Genomic DNA, 12,734 nt, shown 5'->3' with positions numbered 1-12,734 from the left:
TTTTTCTTCTTCATAAGCCCATAAGGGCAGTCCTCAAGTTGGATGTTTGCACATTACGGCAAGGTACCAACAGAAAATTTTCAGTCTGGTCTAAATCAGGTTCTTCCAACTTCAGAAATGTTCCCAATTCGCCCACCAGACATAAGATCAACTGATTATTTTTATCAATGTATATTGTGCTTAATTTGATAAGAACAATTTTTAGTTGTATTACGTTGATTCCTCCATGTTAATGGGTTTCTTTGTAACTGGTTGAATATTTACCTATAAAAGTAACTGAACCTAGTTTAACTGGCAAATTAAACTTTTCTTAATGAACATTTAAATTGTTCATGATTTTAAAATTAAATATTGGTTTGATTAAAACATTCAGATGTAAAATAAGTCCTTGATTATACTTGTCACACGCAGATATCTAATCTAACACAGCAATGTGTTTTTTTAATGTGCTGTTGCAAAGAAAAATAGAGATGGAAGTATTTTACATTGCCTGTTAAATCATGAATCCACTTTTCCTACTGTGTCATTTAATAGAGGTAAAAATGCCTGAAACTTGGCACATTGTTCCCCAATCACAGCAAAAACAATTATTTTTGCAGTAGGAAATAAAACAGACTTCAATTTACTCATAAGTGTTCCCTTAGAATCTCTGAATGGGAAATTTTCACATTCAATGCGAGATCTTGGTAGACAACATAAAAAGGTGCCAGGGACCACAATTTAAACCCTCTCTGCGGCAATTACGAGATCTCACAGAAATTCTGTGCTATCATATCTCATCTCCTCTTTTTCATCAAATGATGAGCCCAGATACATTGTAAGTTTTCATCTCTTAAGAGGTGTTTTCCATCCCTCCCAACCTCTCAGATTAACTGCCAGTGAGCATAATCAGATTTTGTTCAAATTTTGACAGCAGGAGAGAGAGGGTGTTTGAAATATACCTTTCTCCCTACTGTTTTGAGTAGTATAGGAATATGTGTGCAGTATCGAAGAAAAAATATAGATTATTTCTCTTCCTCCGTTTATTATTCTCTGAGTTGTGGGGGGGGGGGAATTGAAAGCACAAAATCAGAAAAAAGTCTGTCTTGAAAAAATATGACATTTTACAGAGGGTTTGATAATTTCCACTGTGCCAATTCTAATGCAGATCATTAAAGTTTATAAAACCACAGAAAGGGCTAAGAATACCATTTCAAAAAGAAAACTCTGATTTTACTAAATCTTACGATTTCCAGCTTTAGCTCTATTTGACTTACCTTTTTCAATAAAGGTTTAACCAATCAGGACTAGGATTATATGAGAGGGTTAAAATCAGAGTGGTGTAAGTCAATAAGCCTTATTTTGAGAAAAAAGGTTTTTTTACTAGAATTGTTGTTATATTGTCTCATGTTAAAAATTTTATTTTATTTCACAATCTAGTGGCAAACTATTAAAGCTGAGACTTAGTTCATTTTTTCTTTCTACAGTTTAGCACTTCTAAATTGTATTTTTAGACTTAGGTCAGAATTGTTAAAAATTGATTTACACCACTCTGACTTTATACCCCCTCATATGAAAAAAAGTCCTTTCATAATTGTTTGCACACAATTAAAAATCGGTTATGAAATACTTGATACTTTGCATGACATTTTCAGAAGCATCATGGGAGCTTTCCTGAATTGCTTACAATCTAAACATAAGAACAGCATTCAGAGTATGTTACGATGCCTCTATTGCTCCTATACAATTTATTAATTGTTTATATGAACATGTAATGTTATTTCATAATCCTATAAATTAATTATAGGCACTGCCTTTGTTTCTATTTGAAGCCAAAAGATGCCAAATATGCTACCCTATATTTCACAAAAACACAGAAGTAGCAATACCTTATACTTAGTGTGGCTTACACACATTTCATAAATACAAATTCAATGATAAATTTAAAAAAAATACTATAAAACTATGAACTATACAATTTCGCTCTGTTTTACATGCAATGCATAAATTAGAAACATTACTTTTGAGGTCTTCTGAGTTTCCGGCATTTTTTTTGTAAACTGCAAATCTGTAAGAAAAATGCATGAAATAAATATGAGAAGTTTCACACAATTCAAATTTTTAGTGATAATTTTTAACACTGAAAAAGCTTTGGCTGTCAGGCATAAATTTTTGACTCAAAAATTTGTAACTCCATGAATAAGATTATACCTCTTGAAAATATTTGGTTTATCCAGAATTTTTGAAATAAAATAAAAACATTTAAGAAAAAGATATTCTATCATTGATTCTGATCAGAAAATGCAAAGGTCTCACAAACACAGCAAAGGTTTTATCATCATCATTATATATTTCAGCTAATATTTTCTATCATTAACTTGATCAACTATATTCTATATCAAAAGTTTAAGCCCAAAAGAAATATGACAAATACGAAGAGAAATTAAAAGCAAAAATAAACTTTCGATATTTTTGCTGATTACGCGCCTTAATATCATGTCTATAATTCACATGAGAAGTCACAAGTAATAATTCAATCATGATTTTGATATAAAATAGAAAATTGGACATTTGAAATGCAATCTCAAAATAAAGCATCAATGATGTTTTCCTGTACCTGTATTACTTTAAAATAAAAGTATTCACATTGACAGAATCATATATTTTGAAGGATTTCTGGCTTCAGGGAATACCAGCATCTTCTATAGCAATATAGAGTCCTTCCAGAGACTTTTATTGCTCTCCATGATTATAAGAATGCCACAAAGATTCGTTATCAGGATTAGACAAATATGATCAGGGCTCAATGCTGGTCAGTCCAAAACCAAGAAAATGGATTGTGAAAGCTAAAGTTTTGTGCGTATTGTGGTAGGAAAAAAAGCATTTTCATGCTGAAACTCCTTAGATCCCTAAGAAGCTCATCCAATGATAGCAAAATAGCAAATGTTACTCGAGCGTTCCCCGATTATTCTTCAAGTCTTGTCTTCCTTCAAGAATCAATAGAGTGGTTTGACCATTCAAACCAAATCATCTGTAATTTTCCATCCTTTCATTGGCTGAAGACAGTCCTCTGCTCTGTAAAGTCATGCTAGTAAGTATTTCTCTCTCTCTCCTCCCCCCCCCCTCTCTCTAGTCATCACTGTCATCTAAATTTCACTTTTTCTTCTCAATGAATATTACTTTCAGTAATTTTTCTCCATAAAACATACACTTTCTTGTCTCACTTCATTCTTATCTCTTGTGACGTTGTTTTAGACATAGTATGCATACCATTTCTTTTTCAGTTTGATGTAGCTGTAGCCCATGTACTGTATCTTTTGACATATTTAGCCACAGATTATTTCTCACATTCTTTACTTTATACTAAGACATGTTTTCAGGGGTGGGAAGTGACAAGGTCCATTTCGGAGAAGTTTTGGAACAGCAAAATTCAGGATTCGGAGCAGCAAATTCAGGATTTGGAACAGTTTTGGAGCAGCAAATTCAGGATTTGGAACAGTTTTGGAGCAGCAAATATAGGATTTGGAGCAGATATTTATAAATTGGATAAATTAACTTACAAGAATATTTCCGTTAACCCTCACCCCCTTTTCAAAATAAAACTGCACTCTCTTTTGTTATCAAATATCTTTTCATCAGCTTTTTTTTTGGTTTTTCAGGCTTTTGACACCTAGTTTGAAAGAGCGGCTGTCATAAAATTTTTCACACCAGTCTATTTAAAATGATTTTTGCTTACTGAGGGCACTATTTGCACTTCAAATGGGCTGTAAATTTTCTATAAGTTTTCAATTTTTCCACTCGGAAAGAAATTGTTGCAAAATGGGAGAGAATTTCAAAAGAATTGGCGATTCAGAATTCATTATTTCGCGAGATTGGCGATTTAACACTCATTATTTGGCAACATTAGCGATTTAACACTTGTTATTTGGCAACATTAGCGAGTTAACGCGGACATACACTTTTTACTCCCAGAATAAAAAAAATTTTTCACGGAACATCAGGATTTGACGCAATGACGATTGACTACAGTGATTTCTATTTTTGAAAACGGAAACTGACTCGCATCTGCGCTTTAAAGCTGAAAGACCATTGCAAACCATCTTTAGTTGAATGATCATGGATATTATCGGGGTTTTGTGATGGAAAGCTCGATGTGAGGGACCAACTGTTTAAATAACGCAATAGTTTGAGTACAGTGAAATAAAACACGCTCTTCTCGGAAAGAATCGTTTCGCGGCAAGCAGGAACAAAAATTTTTTCCCATGCTTTCTGAAATTTCGGGCATACTGAAGCAAAATTCTCTATTTGACACAGAAAAATACAAAAATACACTATTGGAGCAGGATGGCACAAGATGTTAATTTTGGTGCAGTGCGGCGCAATTGGCGCAGAGTTCCCACCTCTGTGTTTTGAGTAGGCATCATTCTCTGGACCAGTGTCTGTCTGTCCAAATACATGTTGTATGTGGCTTCCAGATCTCGGCTTTTCCATCAAAATCTTTCTCTTTGGCAAGAACTTGGCAGATATCACAATTTTATCAGTTAAGCACATTAGGACTTTGTCCAACAGTCTCACTTTCCAATCTGCACCTGGAACATTCTAGACCACCTCCCTCAAGAACTATGATAAATTAGATGTTTTAATTCATTGGCAAAAACTTTCCCTCTGCTTCATTGTAGTTTAGAAACACACCAATTCAGTAAACACAACACATCTTTAAAATTTACATGAAGTGCTTAAACTTTTAAGACAGTGATTTTTCACTAAAATTAAAAATATATATTATTCTAACTAACCATCAGTGTTGTATTCAATAAAATACATTTATTTTAATGGATTTGGATTGCACTTCAATTATATAACTTTGAAGACCGGACACACCATGCTTCCCATCTCAGAGAGAACTTCAATTATATACTGCAGAATATTATTTTTAATTAATGTTTTTGATATTATCACCATTTTCATCTTGTGCTTTAACTTTTGAGACAGACTATATCACATATCATTGCCAATACTACAACTTGATAACTCAAGAATGTGATTTTTAGGCAAGTACAAAAAATAACACGTCTTAGCATGCACTTGCATATGCTACAACTAGGCAATCTATAACACAAGTCAAAGCAAAGTTATTCTTGTTTGTTTCTATGTAGTGTAATGTTAAATATCCACTTGATTCAGTGTTTCAACACATTTTGCTCAAAACATCCAAAATTGAGTTATCTAGTTGTACTATTGAAGCAACGATATATTCATTCACACACACCATCACTGTACCATCATGTACAACATTCTTCGTAATAATCTTTTGGAGATTATTCTTGAGAATATTTTCATCTAGGAGAATTTCATCTATTCACAATATTAGTAAATTCTTGTATTCCAGTATATATATATATAGGGTCTCCAGAGAGAGTTTGAGACAAATATGCATATAGTTCTGCTTTGTGCGTCAAACATATGCCATTGAAAATGAATAAAATAATTTTATTGGTTTAACCAGTAGGTCCTCAAATGAGTGACAATTTGTTTTTGCTGTTTTTTACAGCCATTGACAAAATACATAATGCATTGGAATATAATGAATCATATAAGGTGGTGTCAGAACAATCAATATAATGCAAGGGGAAAAATAATAGAATAAACATTATCATAATATACTGACAAATAATAATAGGTAGCATATACATATTAAGCAGACAAAAAACAAGCAATGAAAGAAAAAATGAAAAACAATAGAAATATATGGAACTCAGTCCAAACAGAGCGAGCATAGGCGAATACACGCCAAGATAAATAGATATATTGAGTATAATACATTGTCATTATACATTGCCAGTGATCAAAAGTAACTGAACTATACTAATGGGACCTGAAGAGAGATTCAAATATTTAGATCTGGGATTAGAGTAAAAGGCCAGTGAAAGAATACATGATTTGAATCATGTATCAATACATGATTCAAAAACCAAAAGTTTGCAATATGTACAATTGTTAATGGGATCTACAGAAAATTTATCACCATTAATGAAAAAATTGATATCTGATTAAATCTGAGTTGAGCAAAAACTCTTTTAACTGAGATATGGAAATAGAGGAAAAATCTTCCATTAGGAAAGTTGTTTTTATACCTTTATAGTGAGAAATTTTTTTACTATTTACAATACTAGAGAAATCAGTTTTGATACTCTGGCTTTTTATATTCTCGATAATCAGCAGAAGATGAGCTTTTACAATACTTGAATTTTGTTAAACCCAAATAAAACCAAAGCCAGCATTGTCAAGAATATTTTTAACTTGTAAAGCCCAATTATTTTTATTACTGGTGGACGAATTGCAAGGTGATAAATTATTCTTGTCAAACGCAATTGGTTCATTTCAAGCAAACACATCCAGATTTTTAAAATATATTAAAAAAAACACTGAGGCTTGGACAGCCAAGTTCAGCTCTCAAAGCGTACCCAGGGTATTTCTAGAAACTATCAATAGTCTCTTAGCAAAAATACTAAATATTTGATAAATTTTATTAATAAATTGCAATTCCCAAATGGGAGATGCATGAGGCCATTGAAAGCAAAAATGAAAAGTTTTTAAGGCCATGACCAAGGAGTTATTATGAGAACTCCTCTAACCATTTTTACTACTGGTAGTGTAGCTGTTTTGGACTTTGCCAGAAAGTGTAAGTATGCGGTATGAAATTTGCCAGAACTTGAAAATGGAACCATTAAGTACATGTAAGTCGAAGTGATAGTTAGCTGTTGACCCTTAAAATACCATCCATCATATTTTGACAATTTATGCAATTTTCTAAATACAATAACTTGAGTTTTATTAATATTAAGTTCAATCAAAAAATTGTCACAAAACCCTGGAGTATATTTATCTTTGCATGTTTCTTTGGGGAATCTGATAAAATTACAGCATCATCAATGTACAAAAGTGCATGTATACCAGCAGTTTGATTTATTAAAACTGGTGAAATACTAGATGAGTTCAGATGGTCTGAAAGTTCTTTAATGAAAATAGAGAAAAGGGAGATAAAATTTCACCCTGCAAAACCCCTTCAGTAATATTTATTTCAGCAGTTAGCCCATCAAGGGTTCTAATTCTCACTCTTGTTTTAGCATACATGTCAGCAGGGACGCCGGAACATATATGCTCAAGTTGCTCGAGCAACACCATTCAAATTCAGCCAATAGATAATTTCTAATTTAAATTGCCCTTCTAAATAAGAATTTGAAGAGAAAATTTAGTCAAAGTAAATATCTTTAATTTATTTGGAATTAGTTTTGCCCTTGAAAGATGCACTAACAAAAGTAAAAACCAGCTACTTTTGGCTGGTATGCTGGCTCGCAAAAAACAAGAGTTTCTCAATATAGATCTTGCTCACCATTTCTATTCAAAAACAAACAGTTTCTACTTATCTCCCTCTTTATCCCCAGCAGGTTTTTCTAAGCAGGGATGAAATCTCATTTTGCATTGCAGTTATGTCTCTTCTTTCTATTTCTTGAACCCACCACCTTTCACCAATGTGTTCGTTTAAGTAATGAACAGATTTGGAAAAATAGATGGAGAGTTTTCATGACTTATGGAAAAAGTTTTCATGACTTATGGAAAAAGTTTTCATAACTGTTTTGCATATCAGTTCGCTTTGTTCCCCCATACCAATTAGTTTTGTAGACTTTAGGTGGTATTTCTTGAACTTTTCCACCCATGGCTCCCCGGTCTTTGTCATTGTTTGTCAGCAACTCCCTAGAATAGTCTAAAAAGGAACACTTTTCAAGACTTGAAAGGGCACACATCAATAAACCAACTTATCGTAATGCCCCAGAAAGTTGTACCGCACACTTTGCGAAAGACTAGGGTAGAGGGTACCTTCAGCAGGGTCGTAACTAAGAGTTTTGCCCCACTCCCACAACTTCAAAATTCTACAATTTTATAACATGTTCTTTCCTCCCACCTAAAACTGACGCCTCCTAAATTTTTCCACCCAGAGCAGTTGACCCCTCTGCCCCCATCTATTTCTGGCCCTGCTTTCAGTGCCATCCTTATGCAGGGCCCAACCGAGTACAGCTCGAGGATCTTAGGTCCATAAGAGGGTCTCATTATTGGAACTGGTACAAAGATTTCCAAGACATATGTAAACTATAAGTCCACTCATATAGGAAACCACCTTAAAAATGACCTCATGATGCTCTTGAGAGAGAGGACCTAGATGTATATATATGTAAAAACATATTCTGGTACTACTAAAATAGGGTTTTACTTTCATAGATAGCCAAGTATGTTACAATAATAAAACATAAAATTCAAAATGCATCTATCTCTCTCGATTGTACCTAATTTTACAGTATACTAAAATGACCCGCAATATTATTTTGGTTTTCAATTTAAATTTCGGAGGATGTTTCAAATACATGAACATACAATTTGAATTTGATAGAAAAAAAGTTCTACAGGCTGTCTACTACATACCAAAAGCAAAATTTTGTGACCTTTTCTCGACATAATGAACAATGCTGGACGGTTTTTTTCATATCAGTGGTTCCCAAACTGTGAGTCGCGACCCCCTAGGAAGGTTTGCGTTAATAAAATGGGGGAACACAAGTGAATATTTACATATTAGAAACATATAAGAAATAAATTTTAATATTTTATAATACATGCATACACAATGCATTTTGATCAACCGTTCAAATTTTTGATGCTGGAAGGGGAGGGTAGCTGCAACCCCTTCATGTTCCCATGCAGTTTCGTTCACAATCCCGACAAGCCACAATCCCGACAGGTCAGAATCCCGACAAGTCAAAATCCAGACACGATCAAATCTCAACAAGTCAAAATCCAGACACGATCAAATCTCAACAAGTCAAAATCCTGACACAGTCAAATTGAAAAATTTTAATTTCTCCGTATAAGCCGCACTTCGCGATTTGAATTTCTCGCGGCGAGGGGCGTTGGGGCGACGATAAGAATGATAAATTGCAATCAAATAAATTTTTCACATTTTAATTTCAAATGTATTATGCAGTGGAGTGTGCGAGAGGTCCTGTATACAAAGCAGAGAAACAAAGTTAATTTCGCACAAGAACTCGCATTAATGCTCAGTTTTTGGATTGAGAGATTCTGCTCTATTTCCATAAAGTAAGCCCAGAGCTATCTCAACAGCATCATCCCCCCCAGGTAAAACAAATTTTTCTGAGGCCCCTATCTAGCTTTGCAGGGTGTCCTGTACGTGCTAGTGCTGCCTTTTCTTATCAACCGTCTGTCGGAGAGGTATAGTTTCAATTTAAAAAATGCTCAAAACATTTTCAAAGATTACCCCTTACCAGTTTTGAGAGCGGAAATAGTGCTCTTTTTTCAACGGTTAGCTGATGCGAAGATGAATCGAATCCACGTTCTCTCACTTGCCGGGTGAACGCCTTAGACTGCAATGACAATGAATATCTTAATCTGTCGTTAGAGCTTGTGTGCGCAGAATGGGACCGTACATGGACTGGTGGCAGTGTAACTGGCACCAGACTTTGGCCTGAGTTAGGTCCGACCGTTCATCGCATACAAGTTCCAAGGAAAAATTTATATTCTTTGCCTTTGTAGTCTAGTGCGCTCACCCAGAAAGCTCAAGAATGTGGGTTCCATTCCTAACAAGAGCACAGTTGAATTTTTCTTTCCTAAATTCATCTCTCATCAGCCAACCTTTGAAACCTTCGTATGGATAGCGGAAAGTGATATCATCCTCGGAAAATACAGTGTGTGTCAAAATAAGAAATATAAATTTTTCTTCGATTTACCTTCCTTTAACTTCCAATTAGAAAGTTGTTGCATTGTCTCTCCTGATGCCAACAGAAAAATTGCATGTTTCTAAGTGCAATATTCGCTAAGATTTTTGAATTCAAAAACTGCAGAAAAGTTATGAAAGGACAGCAAAAACTAATCGACAACGATCCTTCCCCTCATTTATGCTGTCCTTTCCAACTTTTCTTCAAATTTTGAATTCAAATATCTCAGCGAACATTGTACTTGTCAACTTGGAATTTCTTTGTTGGCCTCACGAGATACAGTGCAGCCACTTTATCATTAGAAGTTAGAGGACGGGAGGCCATTAAAAATTTAGATTTTTTTTTATTTTGTTACACACTGTGTTTTTACTCTCAAAACTGGTACAGGGTAATTTTTGAACGCCTTTTGAGCATTTTTTCAAACTGAAATCATCTCTACCATGAATGGCTGAGGAGACAAAGGCCGTACTAACTCGTAAAGGACACCCTGTATGCAACTACACTACCACATAATTTGCATACTCTCTTCAAAATTTTAACCAGATCAAATTGTCACAAGGTCTTCCTGACACGCGAGGCTCCTCAGCAGCCGTGGCATCATAGGCTCGTGGTAAATTATTTTGAACCCCACATAAACTATCTGCTTATCAAAATTTGCATACTTATAGTAGAAAATTGTAAACAAATCTAATTATCATGGGGGAGGAGCATGCGTTGAAGTAAAAAATGGGGGGGGGGGACACCAAAATCACTTTAGTGCTTAGGGCCTTCATATGGGTTAATCCGGCCCTGCTATATAAGCTGCGTTTTACTTGTTTACTTTTTTCTCCATGATTACAAAAAGAAAATGCAGTAAAACCTGTCTTCTCAACGGAAAAATTTTGTGCTCCCATGATTTCTTCACTGCCAAAATACACATTAAAAAACCTGCATAAGCGCATATATGCGTGGAATTTTCCTGGCCATTATCACCAAAGTGCAGATATGCGCTCCAGTTTTTTATGCACAAGAACAAAACACTAGAATACTATCGTATACTGTATCAAACTATTAAATTTAATTTTTCAAATTATTTTCAATGTATATCTTCATTGAACTAAGTAAAATTATAAATTCTTTGTGTATGCCATTTTGTTTTTTGCTTTTTATCATTTTGAAATATTTCTAACTTGATACAATAAAAAAATTTTGGTGATATGGACCAATTTTCCACTTTTTCGAATGATGCAAATGGGTTAAACGGAACCTGTCTAACGTGGAAACAGAAAAAAAAATTGTATCCTTTAACGGGAAATTTTACACACGCCGATCAATGGACGATAACCATCAGAATGATATAAAAATGGTATCGGAGGACAATTTATGAAGTGATAGTAAACATTTTTGTGTAGGTAAAATTTTTCATCTCAATCTATGCTCGCAAATGAGAGTTATACATTATCAACACCTTAGATTAGCATAAACCTTTTCTGTACTAAATGCAATGGTTTTGATAAGCCATAACCATAGTAAAGCAGTTGCTTTCTGAAATTGTAACAAAATTTTTCCGAAGAGCAGGCTGTTCAACAGCAAAAATCAGTGTAAGGGTTGAATTCTCAAATGTTACGCAAGACTTACAAGATTGTATGCAAGCTGTGTGCATTCCGTGGTCGCAAGGCTTAGCAGGGCTGGAATTATTTAGAGAGAGGAAAAAGGGGGAGGGGGCTACTACAATGGTAGCAAAATTCAGGGGGTGATAAATTTTAGGTGGGAACAATAAGTCCGCTACAAAATCTTCGAATTTTACAGTGGTAAAGGCCGCAAGATCATGTTGCTCGTTCCCTTACAAAATTCCTAGTTAAGGTTCTGATACTGAGGATTACATAAACACTGACGGTAATGTACAACCTAAACCTGACACGACAGACAATGACACCAATGATAGAAAATTTTTGAGAAAGTAAAAAAGAATGTAAATGCCATTATTTTAGAACACAGTGTAGGTCGGAACTTTATAGAAGTGCTGCCAGAACTTAAATACATTATTTAGTAATTATAGACTGATTATTCAATTTACATTCAATTACTTTAAATATAATTAATTTTATCATCTATTTTTAAATTATTTATTTTCAATTAATTTATTTATATATGTTATTTCAATTACTTAAGAGATCGTTACATAATTTCACACGTTATATCAATTGAACCTTTATTAACGGAAACCTGTGCTCAACGGGAAAAAATCTCGGTCCCTTGCAATTCCATTGAAGACCGGTTTTACTGTATTTGCAAAAGCAATCACGAATGTATTGAACTCAATCCTCGAACTGCACTGTTTGTAAAAATTAATTTTACTGTTTTATATGTGAAAAGAAATTTCAACTGTTTTAATCCAGTGGTATTCAACCTATCAAACATTGTGAGAAAAACCAGAACTCTCCATGAAGCCCACGGGCGAATAACTCCGGCAATTAACAACAACTTAATTCGGCGTACAATGGGCCAACGAGAACCCGGTTAATCAGAGGGTAAATCAAGTTCTAATCAACTTCAAAAAAGACCCCACAAAACCCCTTTGCCCGGGGCAGGGCCAGAATTAGCAAAGTGGGAGGAGGCAACTGCCATGGCGGAAAAATTTAGGGGGACAGCAGTTTTAGGTGAGAACAATGAACACTCTCACAAAATTATCGAATTTCAAAGTTCTGGGTGCATCAAAATCATGTTTGCCCTGAGAGGCTAAACTCCTAGTTGTGGTGCTGCCCCGGGGGGGGGGGGGGGGAGAGCATCATGCTGTTGAGACGGCCCTGGTCAAAGCTTCCTTCAACAAATATGCTAGCTAGGGCAATGCATATGACCTCAAGGTATTTTGGAGCCATCATGGCTCCTACCAGGGTACCAGCCCTGGTGCTCGGGACGACTGTGCATAATTTTTGTTCTGCATACTTTTTTATAATGCAATGTGGGGGTAAAAAAAAAGTCATTTAGCAAACA

The 12,734-nt window shown here is 34.7% G+C and overlaps 1 protein-coding gene across 2 annotated transcripts in view; it reads right to left on the bottom strand.

Annotated features, from left to right (window-relative positions):
- LOC149080286 (protein phosphatase 1 regulatory subunit 12B-like) overlaps positions 1–12,734 on the bottom strand; it is a 423,274-nt gene that overhangs the window by 293,685 nt on the left and 116,855 nt on the right. For both annotated transcript variants that reach the window (XM_089239417.1, XM_089239418.1), the window contains exon 8: positions 2,001–2,047. In XM_089239417.1, the coding sequence (XP_089095543.1) occupies positions 2,001–2,047 (47 nt within the window). The remainder of the gene's footprint in view (positions 1–2,000; positions 2,048–12,734) is intronic.

The sequence above is a fragment of the Pholcus phalangioides genome, unplaced genomic scaffold (assembly GCF_987345545.1).
Source record: "Pholcus phalangioides strain wild (caught in Gottingen) unplaced genomic scaffold, Ppha-v1.0 ptg000011l_1, whole genome shotgun sequence".
In the NCBI taxonomy this organism is placed as follows: Eukaryota; Metazoa; Arthropoda; class Arachnida; order Araneae; family Pholcidae; genus Pholcus; species Pholcus phalangioides.
This window is presented reverse-complemented; position numbering and strand designations above follow the sequence as displayed.